The following is an 11,329-nucleotide window of genomic DNA, read 5'->3' as shown; positions in this document are numbered from 1 at the left end:
CAGGATGGCTTCTGTGCTCCCATTCCCCACCTTTCCTTCCTCTTTCTCTGTCCTCTAGAGAAAAAGCTCCCAGGTCCACGCTGTTCTGAGAGGAGGCAGGGCAAGCAGAATTTAAGACCGTTGGCACAATGCAGGAGCATCTATTTTGTCCTGACAACGAATGGCTGGGCTGGGGACATACCTAGACCCTTGTAGTTCCTACTCTCAAGATACCAACAGGATTTCTACTTACAGATGCCTCACCACCTGCGCCTCATTGGCCCTAATGAGCAACAACTGGGCTTTCTATCTAGTTGGATTTAATGGTCTCAGCATAGCATTTTGACTTGAATTGGGGGGGGGGGGGCAGGAAGGGAGGGGGGATGGGTGTATGTGTGGTTTTTTTAGGATGACCGCTTTCAGCTGGAGAAAACATCTGCTAGATAGTGCCCTTTGACCCTTGACCCTGTCATTTTCCTCCAGGAAGGGAGTACCATGGCACCAGCTCCAGGGATTTGTAGACCACCATCTTCCAAACTGCTTCTTCCAGCAGTCAGACCTAAGGGGGAGCCAGTGGAGTTGCGGAATCTACCCAGTGTCTGATTCCCATCCTCTACCTCATCAGTGGCCTAAGGGACAAGATGTTGGCTGATCTAACTGGTTTTCTTTCTTTTTTGAGGGCCAGCCTGAAACAAGCAACAGAACAGGGAAGAGACCGGAGTCTGATGCAATCAAGAGCAATATTGGCATGGTGTGTGAATGCTCAAGCAGTTTAAAAAAAAAAAAGCCAGACCACCAAACCTAGCTGAACCCATGGCATGACCCACCCGAGGTAACTGTTAACCACCTTTTGCATGGTTAAAATGGCGTCTTCCAATCATCAGCCTTGCAGAACTGTCTGCTCCCATAATGCACCTGCCATCATGCTATAATCCCACAGGACAGAGAAGGGGAGAATGCCCACCCATTCCTGACTTTGCATTGCCCTATTTAACTCACCAAGGATCCTCCCGTTTAAGTCTGCCCATAAAGCAAGCTACCCAGGGTCCCTCAAGGTGCTTCTTGAGGCGTCAGCTCTCAGTGCTTCTCTGTATTGGCCTTCTTTCCAGGTAGGAGCTTTGGAACTTCCTTTGATGGAGTGGAGGACCTGGACCCTGGGTAGAGATCTCAACATAGTCTGTCTCTGTGTCCTCCCCAGCCTTTACCCACCTGCAACAAACCTGCCAGTCTGGCTGGCCTGAGGAAATTTCTGCTCTGTCGACTGCCTTTCCCACTCTTAGGGTCAATTTCCTTGAGACCCTTATACCAGATGGTTGAAACGACGTTGCAGCATCGCAACACCCCACCCCCTTTCCATAATCCTTCAGAAGCTCTTAATAAATCCTGATCTGTTCTCATTTCAGTCACCTGCTTAACACTTGGAAAAAAAAAAAAAAACAAAAAAAAAAACAGCTCTTCAGTCTCCAGCCGGGCAGGCCCCTCAGGGTCCCCTGCAAGATGTCTAACCCAGAGCTATCAAATTCACCTCTGGCTCTTCACCCTTTATCCTTCCCTAGGAGCTCCTTCAAGACCAGAGGCTGCATGCTATGCACAAGTCAGTAGTGCTGGGATGTCTGTGGAAACAGGGAGTGCATGGCCCACCAGGGAAGCTTCACAAAGGCCATGTCCACTGGCCCTGCACTGTCCACTCTGGATGCCTAAGTGTACATGCCTGGTCCATTAAATGGCTTAAGATGAAGCCAGTACCCAGCTCACTGTGGGCTAAGTAAGTGGCAGCCTGCAGTTGGGGTATAACACAGCCAAGGCTCATGTAAGACACAAGGGCTGAGTATGTTGAGGTCAAGAGTGTGGAGTTTATTTGCAGCTAACCCCGGGAAGATGATCCCCTTCTCTAGGCGTACAAGGCTACCAGCTCAGTGTAGGTATCTTCAGGTGCTGGAGGGCAGTGGGCTGGCAGCATTGTGGGAGCTTGCAGGGTACCTGTCTTGGTTCAAGGGGCCACATGAGCTCACTGAATGGGGATAAGGTCACATGTATTTGATGTCAGGCCACTCGGCACCCCTGCCATTACCCATAACTTAGCAGACTATTAAGTCCTGTACAGGCACATAGGCAGCATGACTGGACTGTGCGGGGGCTGGAGCAGGCCAAGTGGGGGCCCATAAAAGGCAGGGCGTGTTTGTGCCCATAACCTTCAAAGACAGCTTAGGGAGGCTTTGAAGAGTGGTTTCTAACTTAACTCTACGACAGGAGAGGATGGTATGAGCCACTCACTTGCCTGTGGACATAGCTGCCCATAGGTCTCCTAAATGGGGGAGGGGGAGCTGCACTGTGTAGGACAGGCAGGCCAGAGACCAGGCCCACACCTCCGAGGTACCAAGTTTCCCAACCTGCACTCCGGGATGCTCTGTGCTGCTCGGAGCCAAGAATGCCTTACTGAGGTCCCAGAAGCCCTGGGTCCTGAAGCTCTAGAAGATGCCAAATGCTCACAGATTTATACACACCAGCCATCAGAACCCCTCTGCTTTTCAAAGACACACTCTGTACGGTGACATCTGGAAGCTGATGGCTGGTCATGAGGACCTCAGCACCCAGTAGGTGTGACCTGGAAGATCAGCCCAGTTGAAGTTCCGGGATAGAGGTGGGGGTCTGGCCTCAAGGGTCCCTCTCCCACAGATGCTAGGATGCAGAGAGAAGTAGTCCCACGTTCTGAGCCTTGAACTCTAACCTGTCCATGACAGATGAGGGGGTTATGAGATGAGATGACCTGGCGTCACTACTCCCATCCCCCCTCCTCTTCCAGCGATGGTGCTCACAGCACAATTGGCATAAGGCCCCCTCGAGGCCAAGCCCCTCCCACCTAGGGGCCTCCAGGAATCTTCTCCCTCCTGTGACCTTAGTGTGTCCCTGGCTCCCTGGCTTCCCTCCAGCCTTGTCACCCTCAGGGGGCTGGTGAGCAGAGGAATGTAGGTCTGTGAGAAAGGGGTGGGCTGAGAGGAAAAAAAGACGGTTCCCACACAGGGAATCTGGCATTGAACACAGAACAAAGAAGACCGTTAGCAATGTAGAGTTCCAATAGCATTTTTTTTAAAAAAAAACAAAACCGAAAAGTCCCATAAAACAGCAAAACCCCACCCCCACCCCCCAGCCCAGTGTAACAGATTAGCCATTAATACAAGAGAAAAGGATGTTACAACCACACCACTAACTCAGGTGGTCCAGCAGACGGACCCAATGTGGCAGGAACACCACCTTTACACACCACTCAGAGACTGACCACTGACATAAGCCGGGCACAGGTGTCCTCTGGGTCAGTGACATGTCAGGACAAAGTACTGACCAAATGGCTGTGTGGTCAGGGACTGCTTTAAGAAAAACAAAAACAAAAAACCCTGCAGGTGGGAGACCCCAGGGCATCAGAGAGAGGAATGAGCAGGGCCTTCTCAGAGGGCATAGGTCAGCACCATGAACATGGCCCAAGAGTCCCTGCCCTTTAGACCCAGGCTGGGACTGGGTCCCTGCCCTGATTTCCAAGGCAGAGACCCCAGTTCAGATCTCTGGGAGATCCTTCAGGAGGCACTCTGACCTCTCCCTCCTCACCCAATGAAAGGGGACCCCAGCAACATAGAGGGAGGTCAGGGAGGCCAGGAGTAAGGTTATCACCATGCAAGAGCTGCATAGAATAGAATCTCTCTAGTCACCGCCTCCCTTCAAGCAGGCCATGATCTGAGCAATGGCTGGGACTGGGAAGGGATTCTTAGATCCTGATGTCCCTCCAAGTAGATCAGCTGCTTGGTTAAATGTGCTGGCTGGACCTTAGCTTTCTCCCCCAGACCAGAACGGGCAACCTGTAGGGTGGTCCCACACGGGAGGAGGGATAGCAGCAGGTGGCCAGCAGCTTCCACACTCAGGAAGCTGGAGTGATCTTGCCACATAGGCGGCAGAGAGCAGGGAGGGGTGCTTGGTGCATATTCTGGACAATGGCTATTGGAGATAAGGAGGGGATGGTGGTGACTTGGCAGAGAGCTGCTGACAGTCTCAGGAACTATGGAGGTGAACAGAGGTGTGTGGGTGGGAGACCCATAGTGCTGGTCACTGTGTCCACCTTCCTGGTCCATTTCTAAGAGAGCTGGGATAGGGGGTAGACTGTGTCTGCAAGAACCAGAGAGCACAGCCCCTTGAATGATGCAGAGCCTGCCTGTGTGCTCAAGAGCACATGGCCTTGTAGTTGACAGCTGGCGGCCAGCTCTTCCCATGGGCTTCTGGCTATGGCTGCAGAGCTCTCTTTCATGTATGGTAAAGGGAAGAGGAGTCACCAGGACTTCAATGAGACCTGAGCTCTACATTTATAATGTTAAAAAAGTAACTCAGCAGTAGAGCACTTGCCTCATATGAATGAGGCTGGGGTTCCATCTCTAGGACCCCAGAAAAACAAAATAACCTAAGCTAGAATATGTGTCATCAATCTGTCAGTCCAAGTCCACAGTAGAACAGGTGACATCCGAGTCTCAGTAGTTCTTTCGACCTGGTAACAGTGATGCGGTCCCCTTGAGTCACACTGTGCTACTGAACGACAGCCTTGAGAGAAGAGCTGTGGCCAGCAGCTTTCACATTCACAGCTGGACTGCTCTGGCTACGTATCTCCTGCGCCTTGCTACCCTGTTTTGTTAAAAAATAATCATCTCGGTAGTGTAAACTTGACTCAAATGCAAGCTACAAAAACAAAACAAAACAAAATTCAGAGAGGGGAGAAAGGCCAGATGTGGCAGTCCCCAGAAAGTCAGAAAGACCAGGCCTCAGCTCACAGCATGCGCTAACACCGAGTGCCATGTGTGGATGGTCGCCTTCTGGGACCAAATTCGTACCAGGGTATTCTTTCACAGCCACTGTGAACACCTGACGATTGGAGGGACAGTGGATGATGCTGGACAGTTGGTGGTGCTCACTGGAGCTGTGGAGAATGGCAGGCCTGGACGCTGCTTTTCCGAGGTGAGTTGTCTGGAAGCAGTCACAGTGTGCACTCTCCCTGTGGCACCCAGGACTCGAAGCTAAGTCTCCTGAGGAACCACCTGCATAAGCTTCTGGCAGAGCACCGTCACAGAGACTGCAGGGAGAGAACAGGGGTGAGCACAGGGTGGAAGATGGGCAGGAGCTGGGGCTAGCTCCTACTGTCCTGCTTGCTCTCACCAGCAGCCCATTAGTCACTTCTGAAATTTCGAGAGATGGGCTAGACAGACGGCTCAACAGGTGGGCTGCTTGCCTGCGTCTGGCGTTTACGTGGGTCCAGGAGCTCCTATCATCAGGCTGATGCTACTCCCCATTCTGGAACTTCCAAGTCCCCCAGACCACAGTGATAGCTCAGGTCTGCAAATACTACTGTCCTCTGGGAGTTTTAGGAGGGTGAAGAAGGGTCCTAACTGGAACCAGCCCTGAGCCAGGTGCTCATATACAACATTTTCAGGCTCTATCTCTTGGTCAGGCCACAATGTCCAAGCTAGTGGCCTGTAGTGGGGTTTTGCCAGTTGGCAAGGGCAGCTAGCCATGGAATGCCTGTTAAGACCGGCTAGGGTGGAGCCCCATGTCTCCCGGTTACTCTCACTGCTAGCCTGGTTACTCTCACTGAGAGCCCGGGTGAAGCCCCATGTCTGCTGGTTACTCTCACTGCTAGCCTGGGTGGAGCCCCATGTCTCCCGGTTACTCTCACTGCTAGCCTGGGTGGAGCCCCATGTCTCCCGGTTACTCTCACTGCTAGCCCGGGTGGAGCCCCATGTCTCCCGATTACTCTCACTGCCAGTCCGGGTGGAGCCCCATGCCTGCTGGTTACTCTTGTACCACAAAGCCCGAGGCTCAGCATGATTCTCTTGGTCTGTAGGGTGGGCATGGCAGGACCACCAATCCCTTACCCTGGGATTTCCCACCCTGGCTGGTATGGGCAGGGGCTGTGCACACTCACAGATGGCCTGCAGGAGCCACTTGGGCTTGTTCTGCCACCAGACGCCAAAGAAGTAGACAGGCAGCCCACTGAGGATGATGGCAAAGCCAATGCCACACTCCTTGGGTGTCTTCCAGAAGGACACGGCAATGAGGAAGAGGCAGGCCAGGATGAAGAACACCGGGAGGGCCAGGTTCACCTGGACAGAATGGAGAAAGATAGGCTACCAGGTTCTCCTCCCCACATGGCCCGTGGCCCCTGGGCACAAGTGGAAAGCTCCTACTTATTGTCCTGTGGCTGGCATGTGACCCGGAGCCATCACCTTCTCCTTTGGGTCTGCCCAGCCACCCCTCCCTAGACCTTGGGCCTTTGCTTTGATGTGGCTTAACTACCTCCAGCTGTTCCCCGGGCCTGCCTTGAACTGTCATGGGCCCGGAGAGAGCAGAATCCATGTCCTGTTCAGTCTCATGCTGACCTTAGTACAAGGTGCTGAGCAAAGCTCATCCTGTATAGTCAGAGGAATGAAAACAGCTAGCCTGGTTTCTCTCGAGGCTTCCACGGGGCAGCGGAGATTGGCTCTGCAGTCCCCACATCACAGACATGGAAATTCCTGGCTGCAATACCCACCCAGGGCCACCTAGGGGAGGAGCAGTAGGTTGACCCTTCTGGGAAAACCCTGGCTACCCACCAACAAGCAAGGAATACTGCCTTTTCAGAGAACCCTTTGTGGATATAAATGCTCACCCCAAAGCCACAGCCTGCAAATAGCCAAAGCAGACAGGCTTCTGGCAGGGTAGCTCGAGTGCTGAATAACCCAGCAGGCAAAGCTGGGCTTTCCTCTGTGGGCTCTTGCCAGGTTGCTGTGCTGGCTGTCCAGAATTCCATGGTCTAAATGGACTCCCAACGTGGGAAACAGTCCCGTGGAACAGACTCTAACCATGTGCCCAAGGAATGAGGTCCACAGGTTATGGGTGAACTTTGCACAGATCAGCTGTGGGCAGTCTGACCTCTAACCCCACAGTCTGGATGACTGAGTAGTACAAGGCGGGATGCTTGGGGTCTTCCACTGACTGGCCACCAGGTTCCTTGTGATATTGGTGGAGACCATGGAGTGAGGGCAGGAAGAAGCCCTGTGGCAGGTGTGATTGGGTCAGTCGTGTGCCCAAGGAGAACTGGCTGGGTAACAGAAACTGCTGGCCATCAGCCACCCTAACTCAGCTGTCTTGGGACCACTCAGACATCTGCTGTGACCCCAGCAGCTCAGCCTTCAATGTGCCCTTCACATGGTACTCATGGAGAGGAGGGCAGGCTCCCTAGTTTGCCAAGGAGAGATGAAGGCTAGACAGGGCAGTGTCCATCCAGGGCTCCTTGGATGCAGACCCTGCTTCTGAGGATGACACCTAGGGAATCAGAAGGGACACCACCCAACACTCACCTTGATGGGACGCTCCAGCTCAGGCTTCTTGAAGCGGAGCCACATCATGCCGATGATAGCCAGGGCCACACACAGCCAGTTGAAGAAGCTGAAGAAGTTGATGATGGAGAAGATGTCATTGGAGAAGGCGTACATCAGGGTCATGACACACTGAAAGCAAAGACAGGGCCAGGTGAGCCTGGCAGGGCTGTGCTGATGTGGCAGGGTACCAGAGGCCACGAGACAGGAGACCGCCAGCTCCACCGGTGTCTGGCTGAGCACAACTGCTTGCTCTTGCTTTAGGAAGTAACTACTGTGACCCTGTGGGAGGTCTTGGGGTGCAAAGGGAGGGATGTGAGAACACAGTGAAGAACCCATCGTCCAAGGATGAAGGACAAGAGCTCTCCAGAGTGGAAAGGCCAGAGTACCTGCACCTAGAGCTTACTGTGGCCTCCTGTGCCATCAGTGACTGAGCCATCCAATGGGGGAACCTTCCAACAAAGCACAGAGCACACTATATATCCATACCACCATTAAAAGAAAGCTCAAACTGATGCTGACTATGCCTCCTCAGGGACCCCAAATTCCTGACCCAGGAAGGGTGAGACAGTAAATGTTTCTTATTTTAGCCTTCTGGGGTTGGGGTGACTTTGTTACATAGCAACAGAGAACTAACATAACTCAACAGATAGGCACAGAAGGAAGAACAGCTGAGTCCAATTTGTGAGCTGAGGCCATTAACATAGTGTGGGCATGGCTGGAGCAGAGTGAGCAGACGCTCCTGCTGGGCAGGGATTTCGTTTCATACACTTCAAGAACCACAATGGGGTTCTGAATTTTAAAATCTGGTGGAGTATTATGGTCTAGTGCAGCTTGGCTGCCATGTACATGACACACAGTTCCCTTGTGCTCTGGGCACAGGCACAGGGCCCTACGTGGCGAGGACAGACAGGCAGGAGCACACGGTAGACTTACCGTGAACACCAGAGATGGTACAGGTGTCAGATGCTGAGGGTGGATCATGGAGAGGACAGAAGGCAGGTGGCCCTCCCTGGACCCCACGAAGAACAACCTGCGGATGGAGCAGAGGGCAATCAGCACTGGCCCCATCACCCAAATGTGGGGAGATACTTGGAGTTGAGAGGGATGTGTGTCAGCCACACTGGGAGGGGCATGACCTTTGCCGCCTGGCCACAGGCCTTTCAAGGCCTAACAAGGACAGAAACCTGGGTTGTATCTTACTTCTAGCTCCCCATGATATGTTCCCAGGTCATCCAAATATTTAACCATCTTTATCTATCATTATCTATCATTAATAAATAGACAGATTTCAAAGCTTGTGGAAGAGCAGAGGGGTTTTGCTAGGGTGCCGTCAGGTACTTACCTTGAGGATGTGAACAAAGACCCATTGACGGAGCCAAAGCAGGACAAGCCCACGAAGACAGGAATGATCCAGGACATGACTCCTAGATGATAGTTCCCAAAATCCTGGACAGACACAACACATGGGGAGCGTTCAGCTACCATGGACACAGGCAGGGCCTCAATTCCGGCCATTGGAGCAGCTCAGTCCGTGACCCTGCGGGGCTGACCTGGCTCCTAGGTGTCCCACACCTCAGGCTGCTGCATGTGTGCTTTTCTCAGAACTGGGTCTGCACTATGAGGAGACACACAGGGTCTCACAGTGGGCCATCCCCGAGTCTTGCTGTGGGGCACACACATAAGGTACCCTGATCCATTCCCATGGGATAATCTTTAGCAGCTCCTTCACATCTGCCAAGAGCCTGGTGTGGTGGCTCTTTATGAACCATGGGCTCTGAATCAACACTTAAATAAAGGAGTCACAGGGGCTGCCAAGGAGCCTGGTTGTGCCTTCTGATGCCATACATAGCCCAGAGCTGGCTCACTGCCACTGACCCAGTAGCAGCCCCTAGGTCACCATGGCCCCTAATAGAGCCACCTCTGCCCAGATGCCTGTGACCACCCACATGCTGTCCTGCCATAGGCAAGGTGCTATCTAAGCAGCTGCATTTAATGCCCTGCCCTCATCACACAGAGAGCCTGGTGGGGTCCTCTGTGGTCATCTTTGGTGGTCACCAATGATGACCACTAGACTCTCAAGGTAGGGTAAAGCTTGGGTACAAGGGTCAGGCCTGGCTGGCTTGGTCACAGTTCTGGGGTGGCAGGCCAATCTTAGCCTCTTGGGCCTAGGAGAAGTTGGTAGGCAGTATTACCACAGCCACAGCTTCGGACATCAGCATCTGGTTGGTAGACAGGGTGGTGAAGTAGGCCAGGTTCGTCAGCACATATACCAGTGTGACAATGGGGAGGGAAATGATGATGGCCAGGGGCAGGTTTCTGGGAAGAAGAGGGAGAGACAGGTCAGTGTGCAGGCCAGGACTTAGGGCCAGACCCCAGGGTGAGGAGCCAGGCTCCCTTCCCTTTGCAAGTGGCTCCATGGACTTGAGCAGCTGTGCACAGCTGAATCATAGCTCACACATCCCTGAAAAAATGAGGCTCTTTTAGGTGGCTGGCCAATGTGAACCCCCATGGCCCTGCCTACTAGTTGCACACCCCAGACAAGTCCCCTCCACTTGGTATCCAGGACCAAGAGCCACGGCTGCTTCTCTCTGGCCTGGAACCCACCCTAGCCCTGCATCATCCTCACTGCAGGCCCCTCACACAGCTCTCCATAGAACCTGGGTGGGGCTCATCAATCAATGGGCTTGTACAGTATGTGGCTTCTCCCTTTCATGTTAAGACAAGGAAATGTGTCTCTTCTATTTCTGTACATACCTGTAGGGGTTGATCATCTCCTCTGTGACAAAATTCAGATAGTTCCTAGAAACCAGGCAATAGTATGTCATTATATTGAACACATGATTTAGGGGAGGAAAGAAACAATGCAAAGAGAACCCTGGGCTGCTCTGGGTAGGTGTGGTAGTTTGAATGAGACTGGCCCCCACAGGCTCATATATTTGCAAGCTTATGTTCCCAGCTGATGAGTTATTAGGGAAGGATTAGGGGTGTGGCTTTTGTTGGAGTGGGTGTGGCTTTTGAACCACTAGGGTGGGCTTTGAGATTTCAAAAGCTCACACTAGGCCCAGTGTGTCTCTCTGTTTGCCTGCCTACAGATCAGGATACAAACCTCTCAGCTACTGCTTCAGGACCATGCACACCACCATGCTCCCTGCCATGATGATAATGGACTAACCTTCTGAAACTTTAGGCCCCCATTTAAATGTTTTCTTTCTAAGGGTTGACTTGGTCACAGCAATAGTACACTAAGATAGTAAGTAAGGGACAGGAGAATCCTCTGCAGGCTCCCACTGTTGACAGAAGCTGGGCAGTGGGCGCCCTTGAGACCAGCTGCTCACTCTGCTCTGTCCTCTGCCAACTCTGAGGTGAACGTGCAGCCCATCCTGCCAAAACACTCTGTGTGGCTTCAGCACCTCAAGTCTCTATAGAGTTGTCCTAAAAGTAGAGGTCAGGTTGGGTACCTATGGAAAACTGCGGACAGGACCCAGCTCTCCGTCTGTTACCTAATGGCAGTGACCTGTACGTGTCTGTGCAGCTAACGATGTTCCCTGTGCTCTGTTTCACCCACTTCAATCACCTCTGTATGGTTAGAGCACTGAGATTCTGGGCATGTCCCCAGGCCAAGGGACTCAGATGTTCCAGAACTTACCATCCTCCATAGGCAAACAGGCCACTGTACAATGCCAATACGATGTTCCCCACATCCAAATTGGTACCTTCAAAGGATAACTTAGGGTGTAGGTTGGAAATATCACCTGGAATGCATTAAAGGAAACAGAATACTGGTTAGAGCATCTGGACAGATCATAAGACAAATTCTGGAATGTTTCTGGAGCAAAATACTGTAACAAACAAAAGCTTGGGGTGTAGGCTTTTTATTGCAGATCACTGCACCCACCTGGCCATATGATCAATGCCCCCCCCACTCCCTGGAGCTGGAAACCAGCAGCGAGGGGCAGAACCAT

General features: G+C 52.5%; 1 protein-coding gene across 1 annotated transcript in view; it reads right to left on the bottom strand.

Annotated features, from left to right (window-relative positions):
• Positions 1–1,812: 1,812 nt before the first annotated feature.
• The window catches only part of Slc7a5 (solute carrier family 7 member 5), a 30,065-nt gene continuing 20,548 nt past the window's right edge, over positions 1,813–11,329 (bottom strand). The window contains exons 3-10 of the mRNA XM_052728101.1: positions 11,014–11,119; positions 10,122–10,166; positions 9,560–9,683; positions 8,710–8,813; positions 8,301–8,397; positions 7,347–7,496; positions 5,933–6,110; positions 1,813–5,083 (exon numbers count right to left, since the gene is read on the bottom strand). Of these exons, the coding sequence (XP_052584061.1) occupies positions 5,028–5,083; positions 5,933–6,110; positions 7,347–7,496; positions 8,301–8,397; positions 8,710–8,813; positions 9,560–9,683; positions 10,122–10,166; positions 11,014–11,119 (860 nt within the window). The 3' untranslated portion in view covers positions 1,813–5,027. The remainder of the gene's footprint in view (positions 5,084–5,932; positions 6,111–7,346; positions 7,497–8,300; positions 8,398–8,709; positions 8,814–9,559; positions 9,684–10,121; positions 10,167–11,013; positions 11,120–11,329) is intronic.

This window comes from Peromyscus californicus, unplaced genomic scaffold (assembly GCF_007827085.1).
Source record: "Peromyscus californicus insignis strain IS unplaced genomic scaffold, ASM782708v3 Scaffold_8__1_contigs__length_139910024, whole genome shotgun sequence".
In the NCBI taxonomy this organism is placed as follows: Eukaryota; Metazoa; Chordata; class Mammalia; order Rodentia; family Cricetidae; genus Peromyscus; species Peromyscus californicus.
Note: the sequence above shows the minus strand (reverse complement) of the source record. Positions and strands in the feature narration are given on the sequence as shown.